This window comes from Dysidea avara, chromosome 13 (assembly GCF_963678975.1).
Source record: "Dysidea avara chromosome 13, odDysAvar1.4, whole genome shotgun sequence".
NCBI classification, from domain to species: Eukaryota; Metazoa; Porifera; class Demospongiae; order Dictyoceratida; family Dysideidae; genus Dysidea; species Dysidea avara.
Genome location: NC_089284.1, coordinates 1,242,260 through 1,259,311, shown reverse-complemented (window position 1 = coordinate 1,259,311; position 17,052 = coordinate 1,242,260). Strand labels below are relative to the sequence as shown.

Sequence of the window (17,052 nt, the reverse complement as noted above, 5' to 3'; positions counted from 1 at the left end):
TATGAAAAATAAAGTACGAGGCGCGCGGCCGAGTACTTTATTTTTCATATAGCATGAGCAAGGCTATGCTTTAAATGATTTATGGAACTTTCTAGTCGTGTAGCTTCACCATACACTAGGACTCGTAATTAACAAGCGTTGCACGGCATAGTAAATGTTCATTGCGTCTTTTGGCAGGTTTTGCTCTCAACCCACAATGGATTCTATTGTGAGCCACATGGTGAAGTATTTCCGTGATATCTCCAGGACTTGTCCGTTTACATTAACAAACGTAACAGCAACGTTACCCTCTCCCACCCATCATCGAAGCATTTAGGTATGTCTATAAAAGCAATCCAGTGGTGGAACTTGTATTGGCTGGGGTGATTGATCACTCAGCGCGGCGAGGCTATCAGCCTTCACCGACTTGGGTGATTAGTCGTACTGGTGCAAGCCCCGTAGGCTATTAGCCTACACTAAGGCGCGTGGGCAACTGTGCTTTATTGCCCACAGAGAGTGCTTTATTGCACCGCAAAGAGTGCTTTATTGCACCGCAAAGAGTGCTTTATTGCACCGCAAAGAGTGCTTTATTGCACCGCAAAGAGTGCTTTATTGAACGAATAAAGCACTCTTTACGGTGCAAATAAAGCACTCTTTGTGGTCAATGAAGCAGTTGGTTGGCTGAGAGTGTACTTTATGAAATTTAAAGTACACTTTTTCCTTTGATCTCACCCACGCAAAGTTCTATAACTATGGATATAATTGCATGAAAAATAACAAGGAGAAAACATCCTGACTACCTGGTAGACTCCTGTAAGCGTTCGAGCGTAAATCGGATGGCTGCAGGTTCGAGGTTACCTAGGTCCAGTCATGGATTTTTTCTCCTTTCTCCAACTTTTCAAAAACACCTTAAGTAGCTAAAGTCTTTGAGTAGGCTGTAGGACCAGGTGCCCAATAGATCTTCAGCACTTGCGCTGTAAAGCATTAATAAAATAAATAAAATGTCATTGTAACATGTGTGTGGGAAGATCAAAGGAGCCCTTGGGTATACATATTTGTAAATTCCCAGCAATTCACAAAACCTCAATTTTTCCGTGATATCTTTAGGATTTGTTCGTTTAGTATTTAACAAACATAGCTGCAAAGTTACCTGCTGCCTAGCCACAATCGAATCTTTCAGGCATGTATATAAAATATTATATTAAAAATTATTAGTCAATAAAAAAGTAGTGAAACAAGAGATGAATGATGGTATTACAGCATAGCTCAGTGGGAAAATCCCTGCATTGGCAATCATTTTGTTCAATGCCAAAGTAGGGATTATCCCACCGAGCTATGCTGTAATGCCATCATACATCGCTTGTTTCACTACTTTTTATTGCTTGGATCCCTACTTCATTTAAGTATACTAGTTTGGTTTTTTGTTATAGCATACAGCTATACACATGTGACTGTTCTATTAGGGTGACTGCTGTATTAGAGTATCTCTAGTTAGCCAGGGGGTGTGCTATTTTTGTTGTGCTAGAATTATGAATACAGCTAGACCAATAATAACAGGGTGTGTCACAGTGATAGAATGTTAAGAGATGTGGTCCAGTGCTCGATTGTCATTAATCAACCAAGATTACATTTAAATAACTAATAGGCATGGCATTGAACCTATCATGAAGTTACAGGTGCATAAGGGTCTAAATAAGTTTGCAGCATCTAAATGTGCTACTCAAAGAAAGTGTTGATAGGGAAAATAATGTCTTCATATGGTTTCATTGCAACAAAGAAGGTGATGAGCCTGATTGAAGATAAAAGGATAGGATGGTGCAAACTTGTTGGGGGGTTTAGAAAACCTGGACTGGACCGAACCAGGTCAACTTCTTAAGTAAGCCAATTCACACAATAGCTGTAACATGCAATTCACGCAATAGCTAGCTATAATATACACTCTTCACCTTGTAGCCACTCTGCCAAGAACATAATTAGCTAGCTACGATGACTCAGACTGCAACAGTGATCGCGCACGAAACTTCATCCACGATAAAATAACCTAACTAAGCTATTAAAATACTTTCTGCTACATTTCACTACACAATCGCTACAAAGCTACAAGCTCTTTTTGTTGTACTCAACTGTTACACACACTAGTAACCGCCCGAATTTATTAGAATCGTAATATACAAAGTGAAAGGAACTAAGATAACAGCAAACCTATGAATTTATTTTGGTAGTGATGAATGAGTAATGGAGTATTTGCTACATGTCAAGGTAGGCTTTAAATAGATCAAAACCTTACTACTCCAGAAATCTCTATTTAACATATTCGACTGTACCATGGACATAAATTGGGTTATTGCTGAACATGCCGGGAAGATGTGGTTTGGGAGAGAAGGTCAGGGATGACTTTCATCGGATCACGTGAACCCACATGACTGCAACCTTGTAAGATTTTATGGTTATCAGCTAGATCACGTGAACCATGAAATAAGGCTTGCTTGGGGGTGCCTGCTGACTTCTGAAGTCCAGGCGCCAGTTGTTTTGCGGAAGCCAAATGACACCACCCAAACTTAGCCCAAGCATACCTCACACACTCCCTGACCTCACAATCACCTCTCTCTGTATGATAATGATACACAGAACTGGCTACCAGCAACACCTGTTGAGATAAAATTAGTGCTGACACATACATTTATGAAAAAGAAAAAGAATGCTGATATATATCTATATATAGGTACTAGCCATACTGTCTAATCCTAGGAGACCAGTCTTTCTGACATAGCAGCCAACTGCTGACGTGGTGTCTTGATATATAACTGGTACGCACTGCTTTTCCAGCGACCCAGCATTTTGATTGTGGTCTCTGCCACGCCTTGTCTGGCTGCTGTTGTGGCAGCCCCAATCCTGAAGCTGTGACCTGAGTAATGTTTAAACTGAACTCCTGCTTGACTGAGTGCCTCTCTGATTCTCACAACAAATCTGGGGCGTGTAAGAGGTTTGCCATCTGAAAATGTGAATAGTGGACCGGCCTCTGGGCCTCTCTGTTGCAGGTAGCACAGGACTGCGGTTACTGGACACAATGACTTCTGTGTACGGCCCAGGAACACATCTACACCAAGGCGAAAGGGGTCTGTTTTGGAGGCCTTGATTCTGACTTTTATGACTTGAGGATTGGTGTATGAATCTACCGACACATCTGAGAAGTTTAGGTGGACCCCTTCATCATAGGCTGTATCAGAGGGAACTGTAATCTCCCCAGCTCGCAAGAATCCAAAGAAACACAGTAGAGCTGCTGCCCACAGCATTACATTGTCATTTTGATAGTGACCATTGAACCACACTTGTTTGATTTTCAGTAGCAGCTCAGGTGTGATGGGTAGTCTGGGAGACACTGGCCCTTTAGTCTTAGCTTGGAGAGATTTGATGCCCCTGAGAACTAATTCCAGGCGACTCATGGAACTTATTCTTGGGTCTGGCAAATGGTGCTCTAAGTGCAAATGACGGATGCCTGAAAGGTAGCCTTTGATTGTGGAGTGGGACAGTCCCTCCATACCTAGGGGTGACACAAACTGGCACAGGCGGTGCTCTGTGGTTGGGAGGGGGTTGAGGTTATAGGTGAGACAAAACTGCATGTAGCGACGTTTTGCTGAGCCATAGACTCGGTGAGTGGATGATGCTAGTCCATTGGAAAAATAGAACTCCACAGCATCGTCCAGGCTGGAGACAACCAATCTGGCTTCTGTATTATGATTAGGTCCAGTAGTGATTCGGGAATAGCTGATGGAATCGGCTGAGCCTGTGGGTGCAAGGAATGAAATAAATGCATTTTGTTGTGGGATAGTGCATCTGCAATGTTATTATTTTTTCCAGCAATATGAGTTGCAAACAAAAAGAAGTTATATTTTCCCTGATGAAAGCCAAGCACCTTAGGAGGTGTGAGGCATCGAGATCTTTGCTACTGTTCTGGTTGATGATGTTGACAGCAGCCTCATTGTCACACCACACTTGTACCGAGTGTCCAGACCAGTTCCTCCCCCATAAGGCTGCTGCCAAGGTGATAGGAATAAGCTCCTGGACTGTGATGTGGAGTGAAGCCCCGATTGGATTCCATGGTAGGCAGAACCACTGAGAGCCTGAGAAGCCACCACACCCCCATGAACCCGAAGCATCTGTTGTAATTGAGAATGTTGGGTTGACCTTGTTAACCGAGAGTAACATGGATACTCCGTTCCACGACGACCCAAAGACATACCACCATTCTACCTCAGCCATGGCACAGCTGTTCAGCCTGACAAAATGATCTAGCTCTTCGACATCTGACAACATCGCTATAAGTCGGCGGAGGAAAGCTCTACCAGACCTCACAACTTTACATGCATGGGAAAGAGACCCAATTAATGATAACAGGTTTCGTTTTCTAACTGATTTCTTTCCCCGCCACCTGACTAAGTTTTCCTTTAGCAGAGCTAATTTGTCAGCCGGAAGACGGATCTCCATGGCAACTGAATCTATCTCTATTCCTAAGAATGTAATGCATGTTGCCGGTCCCTCTGTTTTTTTGTTCTCAATTGGCAGGCCCATGGCATTACAGACTGTTGTAATGGTTGCTAAATTATTAGCACACTCTGGTGAGCCAGGTCTCCCTATAGTAACAAAATCATCGATATAATGGAGGACATGCTTGACTCCCTCCTGCTGAGCCACCCACTGAACTGTATCGGCAATTGCTGTGAACAATAGGGGGGCAGATCGCAGGGCAAAGGGCAGCGCTGCATCAATGTAAATATTGCCACCCCACTGCATTCCTAAGTAGTGCCGGTCTAGAGGAGACACTGGAACATGCCTGTAAGCTTGCTTAATGTCTAATTTTGCTAGGATTGCCCCCTCTCCCAAATTTAGCAATTACAGCGATCATATCATCAACCGACACATATGAGAGGCTTGCTAGTTCCTTTGCAATCCCATCATTAACACTGTTACCTTCAGGGCTAGATAGATCCAGGATTAGTCTCCAGTGCCCAGGCTTATTCTTTTTTGGTATAACTCCAAATGGGCTACAATGGATTTGTTTAGCTTCTGGTAGGTCTTCCTTACCCACTAGCAACATTCTGTTGCTCTCTACTTCCCCTTGAATGTAAGCATTGACCACTTCTGGATGCTGCTCAGCTGAAAACATGTTACGGTTGTTAGCTTTCAGTTCAGATAGAGTAGGATTAAAACCAATGCGGAAACCATACTTTATCCCCCGCAACAAGAAATTGACAAAGGTTTTGTCAGGGTGACTACCTAAAAACTGGGACCACACTTCTGCTTGTAGAGGAGTTGTGACTTTTGCCAGGTTATCTGGCAAGACGGTTTCTTGTTGAGTATTAGCTTGTTCCAGAGCCAGCAGTTGGGTGAGGTATGGATAGCCCACTGTAAGTCATAGAATTGATAGTAATTGACTATAAGCAAAAAAAAAAAATAAAAATAAAAAATATTAATTAAGAACAGAAATAGTGCGAGTAGCTTCTACTGTATCTCAGAATTAATTAGTGCTACTCTACTCATTACACAAATATCATTTTTATTCATATGTATGTTGAATGTGAAGATAAGCATACATAAGCATGTGAGGTAACATAATCACAAAGAGTAATCAACAGTTGAGAGTCCAGTAAAACCATCCGGTCATTTTGTACTGGAGGCCTGTTCACTGGGAGCTTTGCACCTGCTAGCGGGGTGACCTCCACCGCAGGATCTACAACAGTGATTGTATCTGCACATCCTCCCATACCGGCATCTACCTCCATTGTCATTATAAAGGTTGCATGGCCTTAAGGATCTCCCAGTAACCTCTTGTCTAGAAGTAAGTGACCGCTTCCTGGGCCTTTCTTCCAGTTGCCCAATGGCTCCTCCTCCTCCCAGATTTGGACCAGGCCTCTGTGTTGGCTTGTAATGAGCTGATGAGAAACCTGGGGCAGGGCTCTGGCTCTGAGCTGCCACTGGGCATTGGAAGGAGTAGTGGTCAATCGAGTAACAGTGGGAGCACCAGTTTTCTCTTCCAATCAGCTGCCCAGAGAAAGACTCCGTATAGGTGCCTGGATCAGCATGAGCCCACGAGAGAAGGGGGTTTTCAGCTGCTTCTTGATGGAAATTCTGGTCATATACCAGCCAGGAGGGCCAAGCATAACGCAAGCTCTTCCTTGCAATGAATGACTTATACGCCATCAACTCAGGGAACCGCTCCGGTTGGCTGGGGGCAAGGACTGCCACATATAGTGCAAAGCACTGGGTCCAAGTTGCCAGGTCTGGGATTAGCTTCTTTGATTGCAACAGATCAGCTGCCTGGACTAATATTACTTGACCATCGAGTCCTGATGGGATACCCCGTACTTTGCCTTTAGCTGGTGGCAATTCAGCGAAGTCAATGTATTCTGGGGACTCATCCCTAGACCCCAATGTCTGGAATACTTGGCTTGCTGAGACGACATCTCTCATATTGTCCATTCGAAATGTTTTCACTCCAGCATCTTGCAACCTTTTAGCCCCTGGAATCTCATCTACAAACAACACAACCAACAAACACTAGCAGCTGTGACCACCAATTTGCAGCACAAACCTTGTGCCAGGATGTGTGCCAGCCTGGTTAGCTTTTGTCAGAGGTGAGTGACTCGTATACCTGCTTGAGACTGGGATAGGTGCGAGATATTTCCCACTAAACTATGAGTACATCCCATCAAAGCAAAACACCGATCCAATTGGAGATAACATTGTTTTGAACAACTTGGCAACAGGTACTTCATTTGTGAAGTCATTTGAAATAACTCAACGACTGGCTGGCCATCAATGGTGAACACGTTGCCACACACCAGGTTCGGCCTCATTGTTGATTAGCCACAACAGAACCATTTGATTATTTGCAACACCCAACAACAGGCTGGCCGACACATTGCCTCACACCAGGCTTGGCTTCACTGTTAATTACCACCACACAACCACTTTTAAAAAATTTTATTTAACATGACCCAACAGGCTGGCCATCACTGGTGAGCACATTGCTTACACCAGGCTTGGCCTCACTGTTAATCAACCACCACATAACCATTTGTTATAAGTTTATTACTTAACCCAACAACAGGCTGGCCATCACTGGTGAGCACATTGCCTCACACCAGGCTTGGCCTCACTGTTAATTAACCACAACACAACCATTTGTTGAAAGTTCATTACATAACCCAACAACAGGCTGGCCATCACTGGTGAGCACAGTACCTCACACCAGGCTTGGCCTCACTGATGATCAACCACCACACAACCATTTGTGATAAGATATTACTTGAATCACTTTAACAACATGCAGGATTGCTTGAATAGTCAAAGGTGGGCATGCTGAGGTCTCATGCACCATGCACCTCACTGTTAGACATAAGCCATTAACGTCCTAACAGCTCCTTGGTCCTAGCCTTAATTGGCTTCATCCTTAACCATTGGTGCCATAACTCAAGTGCAGGGGTGCCTGCATGCCAGTCACAATGGAAGAATGTGTTGACTGTTGTGACACCTTCATGGGGGGGGGCTACCTGGCCCGTCACCCCCATCCCATAGATATGGATTCCAGCCATGCATGTAAAGGCGGGCCATCATAGCTAAACTGAAACCAAACTGTCACGAGTTCATTGGTCGCCCCCAGCTTAGCTCAGCTGTCAGGGCTTATGGTCTAGCTGCGGTGGTGATACCAGCCCTTCTTACATTGCTGTATGCGTAGTAGCTACGTGTAAGGGGAACGGGCTGTGTGTGCGAGGTGTGTGGTCCCGTCCTGCAATACACGCTCACCACCAGTAAGCGGAGACAGGAACGAGACGAGATCGAAAAAGCCGCTAACCAAAACACAACCGCTAGCTGTTCCAGCTATCTAGCTAGCGGGAACGAAGGGCTGATAACCCCAGCGAGACTAGACCAGATGCCGTTCCGGGCTATATACGTACCAGACCCGGCTTCTTTCCCTGCACACTGGCCGCGACCGCACGGCTATGTACTCACCTGCCGGCGTTCCAGTCTTGGGAGAACTTGGGCGAGGAGTAGAAACAATCTGATCGGCTCCTTTCTTATGTGATGTTGCTTCAGTCCGTTCCCTCGCCGACAGAGCTGCCTCAACTGCCTCTGACGCGTACTTGGCCAACTCCTCCCGGAGTAGTTGCTCCCTTGTCTTCTCCACTGGTTGCGGTGGCGGGTCGTCTCCGCCCTTGCCAACATTGTCGAGTGTCATAGAGGATCCAGACTCTTCGTGACTCATGGTTTGCATACAACAAGCAACTAGCTGGTCTTTACAGCAATGATTGGCTGCAGCTAAACATCCGGTTATTTATTGCGCGCACGCCCCACACTCCGGATGTGACTTGTCGTCTGAAGCTATGCTCGTGTGAGCTGCTACGGAGCAGCTCACGCCTTCCTACTGTCTCTATGTTAACTCTGTTTAACGAGACGTTAAAGCTACCCTGCATGGGAACTAGCTTACCTTTCTTAGTTTAGCCAGTCATCCATGACCATTCCTTTACATAAGTTCGAAGGCTTGCTGTTATCTTAGTTCCTTTCACTTTGTATATCACGATTCTAATAAATTCAGCCGGTCACTAGTGTGTAACAGTTGAATACAGCAGAAAGAGCTTGTAGCTTTGTAGCGATTATATAGTGAAATGTAGTAGAAAGTATTTTAATAGCTTAGTTAGGTTGTTTTATCATGGATGAAGTTTCGTGTGCGATCACTGTAGAGTGTATGTTATAGCTAGCTATTGTGTGAATGGTATGTTACAGTTATTGTGTGAATTGGCTTACTTGAAGAAGTTGACCTGTTCCGGTCCGGTCTGGGTTTTCTAAACCCCAACTTGTTGGAACCCCAAAAGGCACATCCCACTGGTGAGTTTGTTATTTTAGCATAAAATGGTGGCTGTGAGTTGCTTAGTTTGGCCTCTAGGCTTGCGACTATGGTCAGGTAGGCTGGCAATGAGTTTAAAATCTGAGCATTAACAATTTAAAAAAATTCTATGTATGGCCGCCTATTAGTGTTTTCTTGTTTTTAATGCAGTGTTAGATGGACTAATATTATTCCGAAAAGTGATTCTCATCCCGTAAGATGTCTCTAGAACAAATTTTGAAGGCAGCATTTTTGGGGGGATCCCTACTTAAACGGTACAGTACGTGTACTACCGTAACATTTGATGAATCCAGTCACACTCGTATTGGCATGAGTGGTTAAATCACCTGGCAGACTATATTAGCCTGCAATAGAAGTGTTACATAATTGTTGTAACACAGGCACTCGTGGTCTACCTGATATATGTCTGCCCTCAGGCCTACGCCCCTTGTGCTTCAGGTGGACATAATATTATCAGGCAGACATCTCGTGCCCATGTTGCAACTATAAAACATATTTGTTCAATGATAGACTTGTGTTTTAGACTGTCCAGTTGGGTCACGTGAAACTGTCTTAAATAACAAATTCCTTATATGCTATAATATACATCATATCCCAACAAATGTATATTCACTGAGTTACTCTTATAATGTAGCTTGGTGCAGTTCCACCCTAAAGGCCTACAACTGATCACCTCTTCCTCCGACTGTAAGATTAGACTATGGGACTTGTTGTCTAGCAGGTATGTACATGTATTATATAGTTATACAACGGCCACGAGTGCTCTGCCTGATATAAACGCATGAGCCTGAGGGCCGTTAGGCCCGAAGGCAAGTGCATTTATACAGGCAGAGCACGAGTGCACGTTGTATAACTGTTATGTACCACTCACCTAATAGGTGGGGAGAGTCTCACAAGACAGCTGTAACACTTATAAAGGCCAGGTTTCTAATCTCGATTGTGGGTAACCAAGCCGGACGTTGCGATGACGTCCCCCCTGCAGTACTGCAGCCACCTGAGATATTGAAAGCTAGTACGCTATGGGTTATATCACTAACCTGCATTCGCTGTTCGACTCTCATTATGTAGTGCTCAACATGCCAGCGTGATCACTCAATCGCCATATAGACTAAGCTCCAGACTAATCGCCATAGTGATTCCCTCGAGCGAAAAAAAAGTAGCTAAATAGACGTTTTAAGTAAACAAAACCCAACTACTAAACGATACTAGTCTAATTCTTACTATTCACACTGGCTAAACTCGAATCTGGTGGCATGACAAAACTGGTTACCACAATCGAACATAAAGGTTAGTATTATTTAGAATATAATTTGTTTTATTGAGTCATTGTCGAAGTGGACTACAGTTTAATCTGGGCTAAGATGGCACCAGACTAGTAAGGTGTATAAGTACGTTTATATATATGTAGACTAGAGTTGTGACCACCCGTGTTGGCTTTTTCGATCGCCATTGACTGCTTGTAAACATTATACGTATTGGTGACGTTATGGCCCACAATCGACCTTTACATGTCAGGCTATAAAAGAATTTGAGTGATCTGTGAAGTGTCTTTCCACCTATTCGGTGAGGTGTCGTAGTGGTCTTCGCAACCGGCACTTGTGCTATGCTGCACAAAACCGCAGCCAGTGCAATATCTGTATATTGCACTGCGGTCGGTGCATTATAACTTATAATGCACTCGTTGTGGTCTACAAAACCGCAACCAGTGCGTTATAAGTTATAATGCACTCGCTGCGGTCTGCAGCAGTGCAATATACAAATTATGGCACTGGCGGTGCCTTTGAACTGCCCACGCAGAGTGGTACATTGTGACTTAAATCACAGTGTGTGGGAGTGATAACTACCATATAACTAAACAGGGCAGCTCTTCTACTGTGTGATACTGTATAAGTGGAAATATTGGCAAGTTAAAAATTAGGCAATTCAAATTAAGCACTGATTGGTGTCATTTTAAATTGGCAAATATGTCAAAACATTCAGATTGACGACATTTTAATTTGGCAGATCCATTCATGCTTTTTACAAGATTTGTAATACAGTGTGCGTTAATTGGTATTCTGTCATGGATACAAAAGCCGTCGATTCCTGTGTTTGTGGTTTCCATGTGTATAGTGATAGATAGATGGATTCCAGCCGTAGGAGAAATCTTCATGTGTGAAATAGAAGACAGAAATTCCAGCGACTCATATTTAGTTGCAATTAAGGAGGGAATGAAATTATCGGACACGTGCCAAGAAATATTTTGGCAGTTTGTCACTTGTACTTGGGGGTTGGTGGATTATTGAGCTGCATTATTACTAATGCACATCATCGATATTCTTCTGACTTGCCACAAGGATGATTAGAGATCCTGTGTACCCTCGTTTTTGAGAGCACCATGAGCAGCAATACAAGATTAGTGTCGATATGTCCTATTAGAATTAACTGAAAAAGGCACCAAAATGAAGTGTATAGGAAGCAGATATTTTTCTTGTTAAGAAAGTGCGAGTGGTTGATTATGTGATTGATCTCGATACCATCTTAACAAACGACAATCACCAGGAAGGAGTGCCATGGTAAAGTGTAAACGTCAACTTCTGAAAACTACAGACAAGATATGATATTGAAAGGTTTAGTTTTTAAAACATACTGATGGGCTGGAATTGAACTAACTACTGTTAAGCTAAGTATGCACCATTGTTCATTGCGTGAATTATAGCTGAATAATTTACTATCATTGTTTAATCAAATACTGAGTATATAGTAAACCTTTTAAGTGCCATAACCCTTATGAAAATTTTATATAAACTGCACACATGCAAGTGCTGTTATTTTGCATTTGTGTGCATGCTAGTATTTGGCCCGACTGCGCTCATACATTTCCATAGCTGTTGCATGTAAACACTTGCATGTGTGCAACTTGTGAGCAGTTTAGCAACCGAGTGACTACATGCATGCAGCTTGCAAATGCTGGCATTTTATTTCATGTTAGGTTAGCCAATCCAAAGGCTGCAGCACATGTTGCTGTCAGACCGTCAGTGCTGGTCACTATAAAGTGCTAATTATACAACCAAGTACTAAGAATAATACGAAATGCGGTTAAAGCTACGTCATAAATAATAATGAATGAATAATTAATGTTTGGGAAAACTACAAGGCCTATGAACTTGCACTAACCGGGGTTTGACTCGCCGGTGAACAAAGGCACAAACGTATAATAATTATGCCTGTTTGTACTGATGACTTGAACAAACGTGTAATTCTATATAACGCCCAGCACCACACCCATGATTTCACATGTGTTCAGGCGGATTATTAACAGAGGTAGACTAGTCATGTTTTCATGTTGTAATAACAATAAATAAAATAATATCTCCTGTAGCTGTGAAATGCCAATCACTACTGTAGCTACCATTCAGTGTCCGCACACTACTGATGTACCATATCCATGAGTATTCCTTTGAAGGCACTGCCACGATCTGCTACACATTTTATTTCATCTTGCAGTGTATCCAAGACACCATGTGACCATTTTTTGAGATATCGACCAATCTCATGCTTAAAAATGTAACTCAGCGGATGAGTCAGATAGCAGTTGTTTGTGACACATAGTGGAATACTCGGCTTCTTTTGTCCCAGATAAACACTGTGGTCTGCCCTTGTCAACTCCTGCCATGTCTTAATCCATCACCATGATCCATCCTCATTTAAACAACTGGTATCGCATGAGGAGGACACAAATTATGTACAGATAAATAAATTAATATCCTAGACTTAGTTGAGAATGAATTCTGAGGGCCTGCTATATATGTATATAATTATATTAGAGTGCACATTTCTGTTGTCTTGATTATACCCAATAAAGCTTAAATTTATGTGCCAACACACAGACACACACACACACAGACACACACAGACACACACACACAGACACACACACACACACACACACACACACACACACACACACTGTACTGGTCATGCACTGTCTTATTTGTAGGTTGTCCCATTGGTGATTGTACTTGGTTGTATGTGCCCAGAACATAGTAATAATAAAATTTGTAATTCGCATATACAAGAAATAGAAAACTTCAAGGTAATACAAAACTTCAAGTCAGTTACAAACCACAAACTGCCTATTTAGTCCCACTACACACAATTTTTCACAGTGATGGTCGACCTTTTTATGTCCCAAAGCAAAATACAGACATTGATGTATGTCCAAATACTCAGCTGCTTCTGTATTCAAATCAAAGGTTAAATGTTATACTCCTTTGCTTTGTAACAGAGAAGCCATAATGAACAGTAGCTGCAGTCCACCTCTGGTGCACCACTTTCAACCACTTTCAAGGCACCTGTACTTGTATTGTCATGTACTGCTACTACAAGTTTCTTTTAGAATACCACCTCCCACTAGTAAAGTCTACTTCTTGTTTCCTTTGAAAATATCCAACAGGTTGTCAATAAACAATTGCTTGTTTTCATCTGATTGGGTATTTCATACTGTATATTGTACTTTACGTGGGAGGATCAAAGCGATGCTGCTTAGTGTATTGTGCATATAGTACTTATTAGCTGCATAACTTACTGATTGTCTGATCACAAAGCTATTTAAACACAACTCCACTAAGACAGCACGATTGATCACATGCGTAGCATTGTACATCGCTAAAGTAGCCTAACTAATCCTATTAGTTCGTTCTACGACTAAAAATAGATTATATAAACACTTACTGATATCCTGATCACCGACAATCACAGCAGTTTGAGTACTAGAGAAAATCACTCCAAGCCAGATGACCAGAAAGTACAATATAACACTTAAAGAACTGCCTATGCTTGTGTGTACGAAAAATACAGCGCTTGGGGGCGTCTCAAGGCAAATACAGCAGTCGTCTTTGCCTCGTGCTGTACTCTCGACATGCCCCCTCATGCTGTATTTCCGTACACACGCATGGCGGTGCTTTACTATAACACACTGTGTGTATGTAGAAAGAAAGCGACTTGCATGTGTGTAATTTGTGAGCAAACTGACCCCTAATAAGTCTAACTTATGAAAGCAAACTGCACAAATGTAATTGAAAGCAAACAGAGCACAAAACATTGCTATTGTATGAGAACGAAACACCATTACAGTATATGACCAATAGGATAGAAAGATTATGCTATTGTATGAAAACATATTGCATACGTACAATATGATAGCAAAACAACTTACTACTTTTTTTGCTACTGAACTGTATGCTTGCAAAGTTGTGCTATTGTTTTGCAACCATCTGAAGAGCGTGCATGCGTGTAATTGCATGCAAGTTGCACACAAAAGTTTCATAAGGGAATGGCTAAATGATATTAAACCACACTTATGTTATAGTTAAAGCACCGCCGTGTGTGTATGTACGGAAAATACAGCTTGAGGGGGTGAGTCGAGAGGCTAATACAACACAAGGCGAAGCCAAGTACTGTATTTGCTTGGAGACACCCTCCAGGTGCTGTATTTTTTGCACACACAAGCATAGGCGATACTTTAAGTGTTGTATTGTAATTCCTGGTCGTCTAGCTCGGAGCGATTTTCTCTCCTACTCAAACCGCTGCAATTTTCTGTGATCAGGATATCAGTAAGTGTTTATATAATCTATTTCTAGTTGAAGAACGAACTAATAGGATTAGTTAGCAGTGACAAATATAACTATTTTAAGGTGTCCGGACAACATGTTAGATCATTTGCTAAAATGGTCGGACATGGATTGACATCTATACAAAGGGTTAATGATAATTTTATACCAAACACACATAGAAGTGATGCGGCGCACACTCTGCAAAATGCGAATCATGAGCCCTCTGCAGGGGTATAGGGGCATGCCCCCTCAGGAAATTTAAAAAAAGTTACTTCCCAATATTGAATTTGGTGGCAACTTTGACTGAAAATTGTCATACAAATCATATATATCATACTGGCAGTTTGTTGAAGTCTTCACTAGTATTTATGCAAATTCTACTTTGCTACTGTAGCTTTACAACATATTTAGCATGCAGCACAATGAGCAATACTGTGTTTATACATCATAATCTTCTGAATATGTGGTACACATGAATTTACATAATATATTACAGTACATTAGCACTATTATTTTTATATTTTGTAAAAAGCAACATGCAAACTAATTTTAACTGTAGTACATGTGATGATCAAATGTAATCATTATGCTGAGATGCATGAATCACCACCTCTTGGACATTCTAGTATAATTAACAGAGTACAATATAACGGTCGGCCATTTTCCGACCAAGTGATGCTGTTGACCAATCAATGTAGCCGTTGGTCGGCCATTTGTGCCGATCAAATATTTTTTACAACTGTAATTCTTTATTATTAGTCTTTATAACTTATAGTTATTATTATTGTAGTATCGTTTCCTTACCGAAGCTATTTAATCGCTAGGTGAAGTCTCGATCCCGTCGAAGCATCGACTCGATGTGCATGCGTAAGCTAGAGCACTGCACCTCATATTTACCCCAATTATCGATTGTGGGTTACTGTCGATGTTGTGAAGAAGCGATCACTACACTGACTACACGAGTGGCGCCTTCCAGGAGAAGAAAAGAAAGTAATGTTTGCGATGTGGAGGTACAATATTAAATATAAGATGGCCATTTCGTGGTTAGAATCTGTAGAGAATGCACTAGCCGGAGAAAGTGGAATGAAAGTCAGGTGATAGAAGTGTTCTGCAAACGGAAAGTTCGAGAATAAATTTTGATCTATTGCTATTCACAAGAGAAACTTTAGCAATAGCTAGTTGATAATTCAATCTGCGCTGACTCAACAACACTTGTAACAAAGCATTTAGCCCAGCTAAGTCTACAAACTGGCTGTACAATACATTGATTCATTTTTTTTTATAAAATAGGTATACAGCAGCAAATTTTGTACTAATAAACAATTAATTATCTGTAAAATGCAATTGCTTAAAGTTCAGTGCTAAGTAGCTAAAAGTGGTCTCAGATGCAAAAATTTCCTGTGGGGGGATGCCCCCAGACCCCCTAGAAGGCTTGTGCTTCGCACACCAGGATAGTACACCTCCATCTTATGGCCATGCAATTTCAGAAATGGCCAATCAAATTTACTTTTGATCGGCCATTCTGTCCAAGCAATAATTTTCCCTTATATTGTACACTGATTAAGTAGGTCATTACACCTGTTGCATTTTTCCAAACTTATAGTGAGTATGGTTATTATTGCTTAACATTGAGAGGGCACGAGCAATTGTGGCGTACTGTATTACTGGCTTGCTGCGGGCCTTCGATTGCACATGTGCATTGCGAAATTTACTCATGGCATTCTTGTGCTGCTCCGTCGGAGGCAGCGTGGTCCAATACATTACTTGTTCGATGGTTGTCCAATCCGTTTACCCATGCACTTGAGTAATTCTTCATATAGCAAATCTTGTCTCGATATTCCCTGCAAACAGAACACCACAGAAGCGAAACGTGGCTCTTATGTCCGTTTTGTCCGTCTCGCATTTCAGTCTCGATAATGTTTGGTGTTCACTGTCGTACTTCTGCTGCCACTTCTGAAAGGTCATGACGGCGATTTGGCGTTTGTCCTTCTTTGTACTGGTAGCGGAACTACTGGAACTTGTTGCAGACAACACTTGCTGAAATGTCCGATCACTTGAGCGTTTTTGGCCGGCCATCATGACAGACTGTTGTTACTAATGTGCGGTCACATGACCATTATGTGTGGTTTTTGTCCGGTGACCGACCGTTATACAGTATTTGTCACTGAGTTAGGCTAGTTTTAGTGCTTTACAATGTCATGCACATGATCAATCGTGCTGTCTTAGTGGAGTCATGTTTAAATGTGACTGGATTTGCGAAAGGGGGTCTTCCACACACATCTAAATTATCAACTTTGACAATCTGTAACTTCAGATTGAAAAAAAGTTAATGACTTGAAATTTGGTCAGTAGTGAGTACCAGCATAGTTTAATGGATGGAGAAAAGTTCAAGCTTATAGGTTACTTGAACACAAAGTTATCGTCTTCCAAGTTCATAGAATTGGATGTGTGTGGAAGACCCCTTTTCGCAAATCCGGTCACAAATAGCTTTGTGTTCAGACGATCATTAAGTGTTTATACAGTCTATTGAACGAACTGGTAGGATTAGTTTGGCTGGTTTTAGCACTGTTCAGTGTG

General features: G+C 42.1%; 1 protein-coding gene across 3 annotated transcripts in view; it reads left to right on the top strand.

Moving 5' to 3' along the window:
• Window positions 1-17,052, top strand: part of LOC136242373 (transducin beta-like protein 3) — a 112,279-nt gene that overhangs the window by 4,194 nt on the left and 91,033 nt on the right. For all 3 annotated transcript variants that reach the window (XM_066033780.1, XM_066033779.1, XM_066033781.1), the window contains exon 6: window positions 9,516-9,602. In XM_066033780.1, coding sequence (XP_065889852.1) covers window positions 9,516-9,602 — 87 coding nt within the window. The remainder of the gene's footprint in view (window positions 1-9,515; window positions 9,603-17,052) is intronic.